General features: G+C 35.0%; 2 protein-coding genes across 2 annotated transcripts; both read right to left on the reverse strand.

Annotated features, from left to right (window-relative positions):
• Positions 1 to 1,637: 1,637 nt before the first annotated feature.
• LOC112689399 (tektin-3-like) lies at positions 1,638 to 4,614 on the reverse strand. The gene is made up of 4 exons (XM_025563093.1): positions 4,607 to 4,614; positions 3,060 to 3,288; positions 1,930 to 2,087; positions 1,638 to 1,851 (listed from the first exon to the last, which is right to left on the reverse strand). The coding sequence occupies exons 1-4, from the start codon at positions 4,612 to 4,614 to the stop codon at positions 1,638 to 1,640; spliced, it is 609 nt and encodes a 202-aa protein (XP_025418878.1).
• A 316-nt stretch (positions 4,615 to 4,930) lies between these two features.
• On the reverse strand, positions 4,931 to 5,776 carry LOC112689400 (tektin-4-like). Its single transcript, XM_025563094.1, has 3 exons — positions 5,507 to 5,776; positions 5,198 to 5,412; positions 4,931 to 4,946 (listed from the first exon to the last, which is right to left on the reverse strand). Exons 1-3 carry the CDS (start codon positions 5,774 to 5,776, stop codon positions 4,931 to 4,933), a joined length of 501 nt encoding a protein of 166 aa, XP_025418879.1.
• Between the last annotated feature and the right edge of the window lie 6,296 nt (positions 5,777 to 12,072).

Below are 12,072 nucleotides of genomic sequence, written 5' to 3' on the forward strand. Positions count from 1 at the left end.
TGTTTATTACATAAAGTATAAAATGTAATAATTAATTGTAAACATCTTGGCGTTGAACGATTGTCTGTATGACAGACGCAATGACAAACACGAACGTACCTGATAATGTTAAGATATTCTTAAGTTGCTTTTGGTCAAATGAAACATGTCACCGATGTTCTGCGCGTCCGTCGACATCGTGAGATGTTTCTCCTCCCGTCGTACAATAATGTAATCGATATTCGGGCCAACTTGGCTAAAAACGGAAAAAATCGTAAGCTTGTACAAAGAAGCCGTAACAGTTTAGTTAGTGTACGGCTTCAATCAATTGAACCTCTATCGAGTTATAAACATAAAAAACATTAATTTGTATCGATAAATATTGATCACTTAACTTTTTTTGTGTTAAGATTGTACAACAAACTTAAACTGTGTGGGTTCCTCTCATATTCGAATTTCCAATTAATTTTTTTAAATAGGTATTTAGTTATGTTTTCAATAAATGATTTCTATATTATATATTGAAATAGTTTATCGTAGTGTAATATTCCAAGTTTTTTTCTTAATAGCTTAAAGAACTGCACCACGAGGTAATATGCATACGAGTAATCAACAATTGACAAGTCAATGGGTCACGTTTCGACCTTCCTACATCAGTCGATACGTATTATATTATACGTATATTTTTTAATTCGTTTTGTAATATAATTAGCGATTGTTTTTTGTAACGGTTTAAAATAGTAAACATTATATTTGTTAAAAAAAAATGTAATTTAACTAGTGATTCTACTTTAGTATAGTTGAAATATTCATTATTTTCAACTGTTACAAGAAAAAAAAAACACTTATTATAAATATGATACTACAAAATTTGTTAAAAGTTAAAAAATATACAGTGTATTTCACCCATATGGTAACACGAAACCTTTCTGTCTATTGGCCTTGGATTGAAATGGGTTTTACAGATGGATGGGTATATGGAGAACTGAAATGCACATTTTTTTATGCTTTTCAAATTTCTAACCCCTTCAGTATGCGCTTCCTCATAAACAACTTTAGCTTCTTTAAAATAGCAACAACCATTTTTATTACCAGATTCGGATAAGCCAAATGTTTTTAGACTATTTTCTTATCTCGAAAATTGGCTGATTTACAGTTATTGAAAGTTGAGACAAAAATATATATCTGGTGTTAATTACAGACATTTTAAAAACCGAGCAAACATATTTTATGTTTCATATTTCACTTGTTGTTAATCAGCCGATTTTTGAGATAGGAAAATAGTTTATCTGAGAAAAATGTTTTAAAATATTTGATCCCACCGAATCTGGTGTTAAGAATGGCTGTTGCTATTTTAAAGAAATGCAGGTTATTTATGCACACGCGCATACTGAAAGGATTAAACATTTGAAAACGATAAAAAAATGTGTATTTCAGTACTTCCTATACCCCTCCCCATGTAAACCCCATTTAAATGCGAAGTCGCTAGACCGAAATGTTTCGTGCTACCGTACGAGTGAAACACACTGCATAATACAATACACTTGATGGACGTACGAATCGCCGAATCGTGACTGTTCGACTCGCCAATTGTTGCTTATGCTTGTGCTATATAAACTAATAATAAACAGTAATTTTTTATAAAAAAAAAAAGTGTTTCAGTGACCAATCAATGCGTTAACGGATGGATAGAAAGTTCGGACTTTTTGACACCGAATACAATCGACCCAGATCGTTTTTCTTTTGACACGAACTTCGTCTTCGAGTAGATAACGGGCTTTTTGCAATTCCAAATGGGCGGTTTTGGATTTCTTTATCTCTTCGTTCATCGAGTGTAGTTGCAAATCAAGTTTATGGAGTTCCGAAATCAATCTAGTTTAACAAAAAAAAAAAAAAAAAAATTGAACACGTGCCTACATTTATGGTTTATGTATTTAGGTTTTCCACTACCTCAGTTGCGCTTTGTCATCGCAGTTCTGTTCTGCTCCCGGACGTTTCAGTCGATTGTTCAATCTCGATTCGGCGACCATTTTTCCCTTTTCTAAATTGCTCATTATGTGGAGAAGATTTGTAATTATTTTTTCGGAATCTGCTAATCGATTAACCACCTGTTGGAAAGGAATGTTAATTATTCCATAAAACTGATACTAGTCACATTCCATCCTATCCATAAGCTCGTCCAATTTAAAATCAATCATTACAATCATTTGTCTAATCGTTATACAATCAGATTTTCAAAACTAGTGCCTCAAAAATGTATACATCTATTACTCTAAATAAAAACGTTGTAGATAGTTCTCATAGTTGTTATACATACAAATAATTCAAGGAGGACAACCATTATTGATCGATAGTTATCATAGATATAAATAGTTATTTGAATACTAAAAACCAATTTCCTATTTATGTATCCGTGTTTTTTTTTTTTTTTTTTATCAGGTATCAATAATAATGCTATTTATCGTAATGGAGTTTTTTTCATATTATAATTTTCGAATTTTGTTTAAAATCATAAAAAGTAATTACAAATGATCAGATTCAGTTGGTTTTTAATGAAAAATAAAAAAATATAAAATTACATTAATTTATTATTTATCATATGTTTTTTTTTTTTATTTATTTTTATTCTTCAATATTAAAAAGGATTCGCTGTCGCCTGAGAAAAAGCCTAGGTATCTTGTGTTAGTTGATGATTTAAAGCGTCTGTGTTTTTGAAGAGCTTTTTCGAAGTTTGGAGTTTTAGATGGAAGTTTCTAAATTATATTTTGGTTGAGTTTCTAAGAGCGGTTTACCAGTAAGAATTTACCTATGTTATAGATAGGTACTATAGTATACGGTAGGACTAGGACATTTATAACAGATTTAAAACAGTTTTATAAAGGTTGTTAATTTTTATAAATTGTTGAGTGCTGTAGTTATTTGGTGAACTATTTTTATACACATTTGATACGATTATTTGGTAGTTGGTTTTCGTTATTTTTTCGACAAACAGTTTATATTCGAATAACAAGTTTTCAACATTTGATTCAGCGCCTTAAAATGATAATCAGACGATTTTATGATCGAAATTATTCAATTACTTGTTTCAGTTCATTTTCCATCGTTAATCTAACATTATGTGTGTCAGATATCGTCCGCGCCAGAGCTGTATCAACTGCATCAGCTTGATCTCTTAAACTTTTTGAACTACTTATGAGCACATCATTGAGTATATTGGATCTAAATAGCGCTGATTCTTTCAAGGATTGTTTAGCATCTACTGTCCAATCATGTGAAGGTCTTTCCATCAAAAAACCGGACAAACAAGTGCTGTGGTGAAATATTGTAAAAATGAAATACACATTTTATAAAACGCGTTGAGAATTTACAAATCTTAAGAATAATTCAAATAAATAATAGTAAATAAATGATTATAGTTACGAGTGGTTTTCGGACTTATTCAGATAAATTCATCTGGATGAATTATCTAGATAGTTATTTATTTATCTTTTATCTTATCTATACTATACTACCGAGGAAAAAAAAAATCTAGATATATATCTATAAAATATCTTTTGTATTAGATGAATATTTTACTAATCTAGTTAGATTCATCTAGTACAGTGGTTTTCAAACTGGGGGTCACCAAAATTAATGGATAAAATGGTTTTTCCATATTATTTAAAAAAAAAACAGTAAATTATTTATTTTGTGAAATTCTTAAGTGTTAATTAATCAAAATTGTTTATTATGTAAATATTTTATCGGTAATTAAATCAAAATTATTTTTTGAAGGGATCACATTACACAAGAAGAAAAAATGTGGGGTCGCATCCGAAAAAGGTTGAAAATCACTGATCTAGTACATTTCGATAACCAGAATTTCGCAAACAAATTGATCAAATTTTTATTTATATTCTCAATCAAAGTTTATAAGATAAAAAACATAAATAATACAATTCACAAAATTTTTAACAATTATGTAATTTTTTGCAAGCGGATAAAAATAGTGTTTATTGTTTATAAATAAAAATTGAAAATTTACGAGTCATAGAATTGACGCTTGCAGTTGTCGATATACCTAGTTATTAGGTATTCATACAATTTAGTTAGGTTAGGCTAGGTGAGGTTAGCATAAATTAAATAGTACACAGTAAATATTATTTATAATTTAAATAATTATTTATTATAAAAATTATAACGCGATTTTTAAATGATAGTTATTTTATTTATAAAAATATGTTATTCATTTTTATGTGTTCTTTATTAAATAAATAATAAATTTTATTATTTCACTAACAAATAATAATTTAAAAATCCTAAAAAAAATTATTTAACATATAATTTATATTCGAGCTATATAAGTTTACTATATCACCGTAAAAAAAGAGAATGATTATATAAATAAAAAAATACTATTGCGTTAGGTTTGTACTAATTTAAAAATTGTATTTATTTTTTTTAGATAAAAAAGTGTTTATATATGTAAATACGAATTTAGTTATTATTTATCTTTGTCTGAATAAAAAAATTACTCTTCCGATCGATCCGATCGTCCGTTACTCCCGGATCGGATCAGAACGAAAACGAATTTTTTCCGCACACTGTGTCAGAACTAGTCGGAATCCTGCAGACATATACTATATACTTGGCCATTTTGATCTCATCGCTCAAGCTCGACAGTCGAATTAAAGCTTATTGTTATATTATTTATTTTTAATATTTTTGAGTGTTAGTAAAATATAATGAATGATACAAGTAGTGTCGAAAAAGACACGATATTCACACTAGCTCTTTTGTCAGAAGTCGAAGAAACAGAAAAATATACGATAAAAATAGGGTGAGTTCATAGCATACATATGACAAGGGAAAAAGAAGGAGAGTTCTGTACACTATTCCCGCATTTAAAACAGGTCAATAAACATTTTTTTTCAACATTTCCAGGTGAGTATACGAAAAATGTGGCCAATTGTTAGAGCATATGAAACCTAAGTACAAAACGATGATGATCAAAAGTTAGCACGTATATTTCGCACTAACGCAAAGTATCAGTGCGCATGCGTACGCTTCGGAATCCGTAAAAATATTATTGGCAAACAGTTCGGTCGCGTTCCGGTCCGATCAATCCAGTGTGCGGGGGACTTTATTTAAAATTATTTTTATTAGTTTTTTCCGTCTCGTTCCGATCCAGTGTGCGGTAACCTTAATCCGAACACCGGTTACGAGTTTACACACGTACCACTCCGTTTCTCCCACCGCTTTAGTGTGAGGCATAATATACGGCGATTTAATGTTCAGAGTCAAATTAACGGTGTCCACGTCGTACGCCTCTTTCTTATTGCTCCAATTGATTTCGAGTAAATTCTTCAACCTCTTGAGGTGTCCAACTTTTTCTGTTATCTGGCACAGTGTGTCGCAGAACAAAGCGCGGATTTCTTGGATCAATTGTTTTTCCTAGAGGGGAAAACAACGTACCGTTTTACGGCGGCCATCGTGCAACGCACGGTTGGGACGGCGCGACCCGGGGAACAGAAAACCGTACCTTTACCAGCTCCACCTGCGCCTTGTCCAGCGTAACGTCCTTGTCCAATTTGAGCGATCGAAGCGCCAGGCATTCGGTGCACACAGAGAACACCAGGGCCAAAGCCTTTTGCGCTCTCTCGATTCGCGTTTTGCTCGCCATCAGCGCATCGATTTCGTTGCTAATCAACTCCAACGTCTCGGAAATGATCGCCATCCGATAGTCCGTGTACCGTGCTTTCGCCGCAATCTTGTTGGTACTGCCCAACGCGTATCTGTCCGCAACGGCGGACGCCATGTTGGTCGTGCGCTGCGCACTGTACTCGGCCCTACGCGATTCACACGTTTTTATTCGACGGATTACAAAGTGTTCCACGCCAGAACAGCGCGATTCCGATCCCGAACACCCTTGTTTAGTCTAGTTAGGTCCCAGTTTTTTCAAGGGTTACACTAGCCGCGTCTCACGATTTTACCAGGACTACTCTATTCGGGCCTACACAAAAACAAAAGTTTCGCTTCTCGTTTTTACAGACTTAGGACTGTCAGTCACCTATAAAATTTCTGATACATGGTACATAAATTATTAATTGAAAATTAGAATACTCTGGTATATGGTTGGATAAATAAATAAAATTATTAAAAAATTTAATAGCTTACACGATTGGTAAAAATTTAAACGCTAGAGCTTTTACAAACTCGAACCTATTTTGACATTATCAAGTGTATATTTTATAAGTTACAGATTTTACCGTCGCAGTGGTCGGACCGAACTAGTATGTTATTGTTTTTACTGTCGGGCCGTACTCGTATGACACTGTTTTTTTAATCGAACCCAATTAGTTGTATTATCTGGGACTCGATTCCAAGATACGCCCCGCAATTGATCAGTTGACATAAACTTACACGTTCATCTGCTGTAACCCTCGATGCGATCGTCCGAGCAATGCCTGGTTGTGTTCGCGCCATTGGCTTAACGAATAATAGCTGACCCTCGGCTTATTTTGCGGAGTTCCCGTTATAGAAATACACTTACAAATCGTATTATCGCATGGGTCTTCGTGTTTACGATTTGTATCATCGTACACCAGTTTTATGTTACTGAGGGTGATATGTTTTCTCGGAGTGCAGTGACAAACATCTCTTTTCTTTGCTAATACTGGCTTCATTTTGCGCGTTTTCTCGTTATAAATTTTGAATTTCAAACGTGTTATGTTTCGATTTTGATTTTGAAATGTTATGCTATTGCAATGTTTCCAGTTGTGTTGATTACTAGTGGCATAGTAACGTTAATATAACCAATGGTTTTGGAGTATATAGATAATCGATTATCAGAATGTGTTTTTGTATTTGGCCTCTACAATTTCCTCTGCCGATGGACGGCAGTGTCGTGCGACAAGCAAATATTTTTTCTGTAAACGGCGCCGTCAACATAGTACGCGTGTTGGAAGTGCGTACATCGGAATCTTTGGGTTACACGGACATTATCATCTCGAAAAATTCGGATATTCCTAACGGTTCATTGCGGTACAACGGATGCGCAACCTGGGGGTCGAAACTCCTAAGGGAGTCCACAAAAATTTAACTCGTATATTAAAAAAATTTATGAAAACTAAAGTCTGGCCGTTCTATCCGGCTGATTTTCTTCATTTTTTTTTTTTTTTTTTTTTTTTTTAATGAAAGATATTTAGACACAGAATGTCAACAATCATTGAAATGTACCCAACTCCCACCAACGCGATTCTATTCTGTACATTTTTTATGGGACACATTCACTCAAGTAACATTCGAATTCTCTAGCTCCTCTTCTAATGAATGCATCTTGATCGTTTCACTCAAAGAACACTCAGTGGATCAAGATCTTTCCTTTGATTTATGAACTGCTTAAATTCATTCATTCGTTGAGTTTGATGAAAGTAATGTGCGCACAATCAATTTTACTTTCAATTTTTACCAAATACAGCATTCTCATTGACTTTTACCCAGTCATATATTAACAAACAACTCACAAACAATACCAATATTATTACTTATATTAGCTAATATTATCTGGAAGGAAGCACTGTAAAATGATTTTATGTAATAATTACACCCTCTCATGCATAGTCTATCCTAATGCTGCAGAGCATTTCCGGTACACAACTCATCGGATTTACACAGTCGATGTACGGTTGTAGACAATAATTGGGCTTGGTATTTTTATTCTATTGGTATTAATTTGTAGAGAAAATCGCCTGAAACTGATCTCTAGTAAAATTTACCGTAAATCCCGATCAATCATGTTATCCGAAGCACGAAAATCAGTCACATATTTCAACACTTGTTCAAGAAATAACCTACGCGAGTCGAGCTCATGGTAGGCATTTATTGAAATGAATGAAATTTTTCTATAGACGAGTTTAATGAATTTCAAAACCGTTTTACTGCTGCAATTTCTTCGTAAGACAGCGAATACGAACTATATATACAATTCGCAAGCGTTACATTTTCCAATACACATAGACACGTTTCGGTATATTTTTCTTTGTTAGAAATGCAAAATCTGATATTTGTACTTGACAATAAGCGTACGGAGTTGAAGGTTTGGTTGGCATGATTTGGTTGATAAAAAAGCCACCCAGTAGTAACACTTTTTAGTCCTTGGTATTAATAACGAACTAATTTCGACACATGACGTCTCCTTTATGAACATAACCGTCTAGATTTGTTTCCGAGGACATAATATTTGAACCGAGTTCTGTGACGTGACGGTTTGGAATGTTTGGATGATTGGCGAAGGGGCATCGGAATCGTTTATAGATGATTGATGCAGTTTTGGTTTTGGTGTTTACGTGTAAAGTGGAATGTGTGGTATGAGACGTGGACAAGTACACCCATTATGAAATGGAGAGTAAAAAAAAAAAAAAAAAGTAGTTGGTCGGAATGCTTGGATTTTTTTTGAATACTTGACAGATTCAACAAATCGGTCCCACTAAATAATTCAATGGTCCGCCGTCGTGGACGAAATAATCGATCGATTTCGAAAGTATTAATAGATTAAAATTATTCTCTAAGTGGAATATTCAACGAGCGAAAAATAAAGGCTGTGGTAAAAATTGATTTTCATATACGTGACAATATTTGAACTATCACACTTGGAATTTTACGAATTGATAATACGACAGTTTGACATGAATAATGATATGTACAATTAGTAGTAGTCCGTATATGGATCGATTTTTTAAAAATTTATTATTACCGTTTATATATATCTAAACATAATCAACAAACTAAATCCGTAAAATAACAGCACAGGTGACAACATAAATTCTAAATGCCTGATGTGATCTGTGATAATACTTTGTCGGTTGTGTAATATTATATAATTTTTTATAAATACACGTAAATTACGTAAAACGATTTCTAAATTCAGTGTAAAGAAAATAAATGATATTATTGTTTTTTTTAAAGAATGAAAACCTAGAAATAATTTATATTACTCTGCAAAAAAACGAGTATATTAAGCCCAAGTAAGTTTGAACTTTTCACAATACAAACGTATGTCCTAGACAACAATTGGCAATGTAATTTAGTAATTGAAAGGTGTAGTTTTTTTTATTATACTTAATTTCATACAATTACCTAATGTAGTTTTGGAATCACTTCAGTTTTTAATTACGATTCGTTCGATTTTCCATTATAATTTTTCCAGTTAAAATCGATCATATTAAAAACTATTTTGCTGATACTGTATAACTCGAGAGAAAAATCGAGTATATGTGGTGGTGTGCGGACGTGGTCATCGATTTTACGAACATGGTTAAGAAATCAGCTTGCATCTCTACCACGACTATAATATACGATGTGTTTACGTTTTACGATCATCTACAAAACACAGTAGTACATAATTGTATTTATTATCTCTGAACCACAAATCCTTAAAAAATATTATTATCGCGATTAATTTCTAATACAATGCCCTCAAGTGATTTAATTTTTTAATTTTTTATGATCGACAACGTTTCGAGAGAAATATAACTAGCGCGCGGGTTTTAAACTTTTAAGTATTATTGCGTTTTTATTACGCGATAAATTTACTATTCGCGTAGTTTCACCAACGATATACGTTGTTTCGTTAGGAAATTGATGTTTGCGTATTTATTTTTCGTCCTCCGCTCGGTCGTTACAATCTTACACTATCGTCAAAAATCCGCCGACGAATTCAATAACGTCGTCGTAATAGTATATAGGTAACATGTCGCTAGTGTTTGGTCAAATCAGCCGTTGCACTAAGTACCTGTCGGCAAAGGGACAATGAATTTAATTCCTGTGCCGTTCAATTATTCGCCGGGGTATATAATGAAATTAACTGAATATGCGTATTGCCAGCTTGACAAGTATTAAAAACCGAACATATTTTATGATACATCCTTATTAATTACACAAGCGATTATTGATCGTTATTCTAAATCGAATTTTAAAAAATCATACGATTAAATACTCATAACCGAACGTTATGAGAGTAAAACACCCGTTTTAAAACACTCTGAAAGAAAAAACACGCGCATTCGATTTTCCAACAGTTTTCCTGATGTTCGAAGAAAACAGTCTTGTGCAATGTTTACCGTCTGTGTTTTGCGTTTTACGAACTTTTGTTATTGGATTGCGCGCAGCTCTTCGCCGTGATCGATCATAAAACTGCGGCGATGCATTTAGTTGTTCTTGAAGTGTAAACATAACAATATTTCTAAATTTGTCATCGCACACGTGTAATATAGATCATTAGGTTTAGTAAAACATAATACAATACTGATAATATTGTACTTTCTTTTCACAAATCAACGCGATATTTTCTGTTCGTTTAATGGCATTCGACCGAATCGTTTCCGGAAAATTCAATTATTCGTTAATCGAATCATTTCTGAACAAACCGACGCCCTGTGTTAGGGTAAGGGCAACGGGTTCACTTCGGCCCCCGTAAAAACGCTGTCCCGTCGCTCGTGCACGACGTACGTACAAGAACGGATATAATGTTACACGAGTAGGTGGGCGCACGCGATCGATGAGATTTTTATAATACGGCGCGCGAACCCCCGTGCCTACATCGACGGCGATCGTTGAGCCTAAAGTGTTCATAAATCACGGCGGTGTAATGTTTAAAAGTGCCTGTTTATTACGCGCTCGGCGGGCGGCGACGGAAAACGTTTACTTTTTTCGGTTTTTTTTTTATTATTAATTTTCGTTTTATTTTTCGGAACGAAATAATATCACGCGCCACCGAACCTTGGAGGAGGATCCGGTACGCGGAGAACGTGTTGTACGCGTTTTTCCTAGCGTTCGGTCTCCTTCGCGCGGCGTTACATAATCACACGTGGAAACGTACAACTGTACGCGGGAATTCGAACATAAATCGCCCGCACGATCGACGGTTGCGAGGTGCAATATCGGCGTGCACACGTCTAATACGTAACGAAGCGAATGGATATTATTGGTTTTTTTTTTCTTTCTGTCTTTGATAAATTAATCGCTTCGGGTCTTCGCCCGAATAACATACGTGCGACGCGATTTTTAGTGCGCACCGCGGGACGACGGTAGGTACAGTTCTTTACAGCGCGCGTATCTCCTTCCTCGTAATTGTAATACACTATACGAGCCGACGCGGTAATTAATCCTGATCTCGATGTGTACGCGTGTATAAGGTTTCCTAGAAAGGAATTTTTTTTTTTTCAAGTACGCAATAACTTACTTGTTTTTAATCGGAATTTGAAAAAAGTCACGTATTTCTGTGTTCGGAAGATCCTGAAGTACATGTACGGAAAACAATATCGGGCGTATGCCGTTAGCACTACGCGCAATAGATTTGTTCGTAAGATTTGCGCTCAACCGACACGAACAAGACATCAAGGGAGGGACGGAAGAAACGGACCGCGAAACATGTGAGCGCATCGTCGTGAAATGCACGGACAGATCAATAGGGCTTGTAGGAGGACCATGTGGTCCGATATTGTTTTGCATGCATAGATTTTAGGCGCTTCTGAACGCAGAGAAATGTGATTTTTTCCATGTTAAAAAAAAAAACGTTCTTTCTTCAACAACCTTTATGTAAACAATAATATTACATCGCGCGTATTACACGTCACGCGATATGTACTTCGAGGGATGTCCGAACGGGGAGGCGCGTTGACGGAATGTCTCGTCTGCCATCGCGAGGCGCACGCATAAGTATACGTTAAAGTCTCCACGTTGTTCCGCGCTACGAACGTAGTCGAAAGAACGGACGAAAAAAACTTGGCTGGAAACCGAACCCTGGTAACATTTTGCAGGAGAGCAACAGTCTTGTGCGGTGTCCATCGGTATCGATCGATGATAAAACATCGGAGAAAAACACGGAAACGCAACAATAACGTGTTAGAGTGCAGTGAGCGACATCGCACGGGGCAATGGAATCGTAATAGTTCTGGAAACGCGGACGATTTCAGCTTTAGGGAAACGTAACGCGGTCGCTAGAAAATATCTCCGAGTGGATTTCCAAACGGAACGCGGCGCAGCCGGTGTGCAATACGACTTGAACCGTTTACCGGGATGGTGTACCGCGGTAGGGCGTGATTTAGAACGCAC

This window comes from Sipha flava, unplaced genomic scaffold (assembly GCF_003268045.1).
Source record: "Sipha flava isolate LNK unplaced genomic scaffold, YSA_version1 43_pilon_pilon, whole genome shotgun sequence".
Taxonomy (NCBI): Eukaryota; Metazoa; Arthropoda; class Insecta; order Hemiptera; family Aphididae; genus Sipha; species Sipha flava.

What these genes read in the sequence shown, in the direction of transcription:
- LOC112689399 (XM_025563093.1), bottom strand. An exon ending in TGGAAAATGAACTGAAACAA is followed by an intron (nt 2,088 to 3,059) that starts GTAATTGAATAA and finishes CCTTTCCAACAG; the next exon opens with GTGGTTAATCGATTAGCAGA. An exon ending in GATGACAAAGCGCAACTGAG is followed by an intron (nt 1,852 to 1,929) that starts GTAGTGGAAAAC and finishes TTGTTAAACTAG; the next exon opens with ATTGATTTCGGAACTCCATA.
- LOC112689400 (XM_025563094.1), bottom strand. Translation starts at nt 5,776, where the DNA reads ATGGCGTCCGCCGTTGCGGACAGATACGCGTTGGGCAGTACCAACAAG. An exon ending in ACAAGGCGCAGGTGGAGCTG is followed by an intron (nt 5,413 to 5,506) that starts GTAAAGGTACGG and finishes TTTCCCCTCTAG; the next exon opens with GAAAAACAATTGATCCAAGA.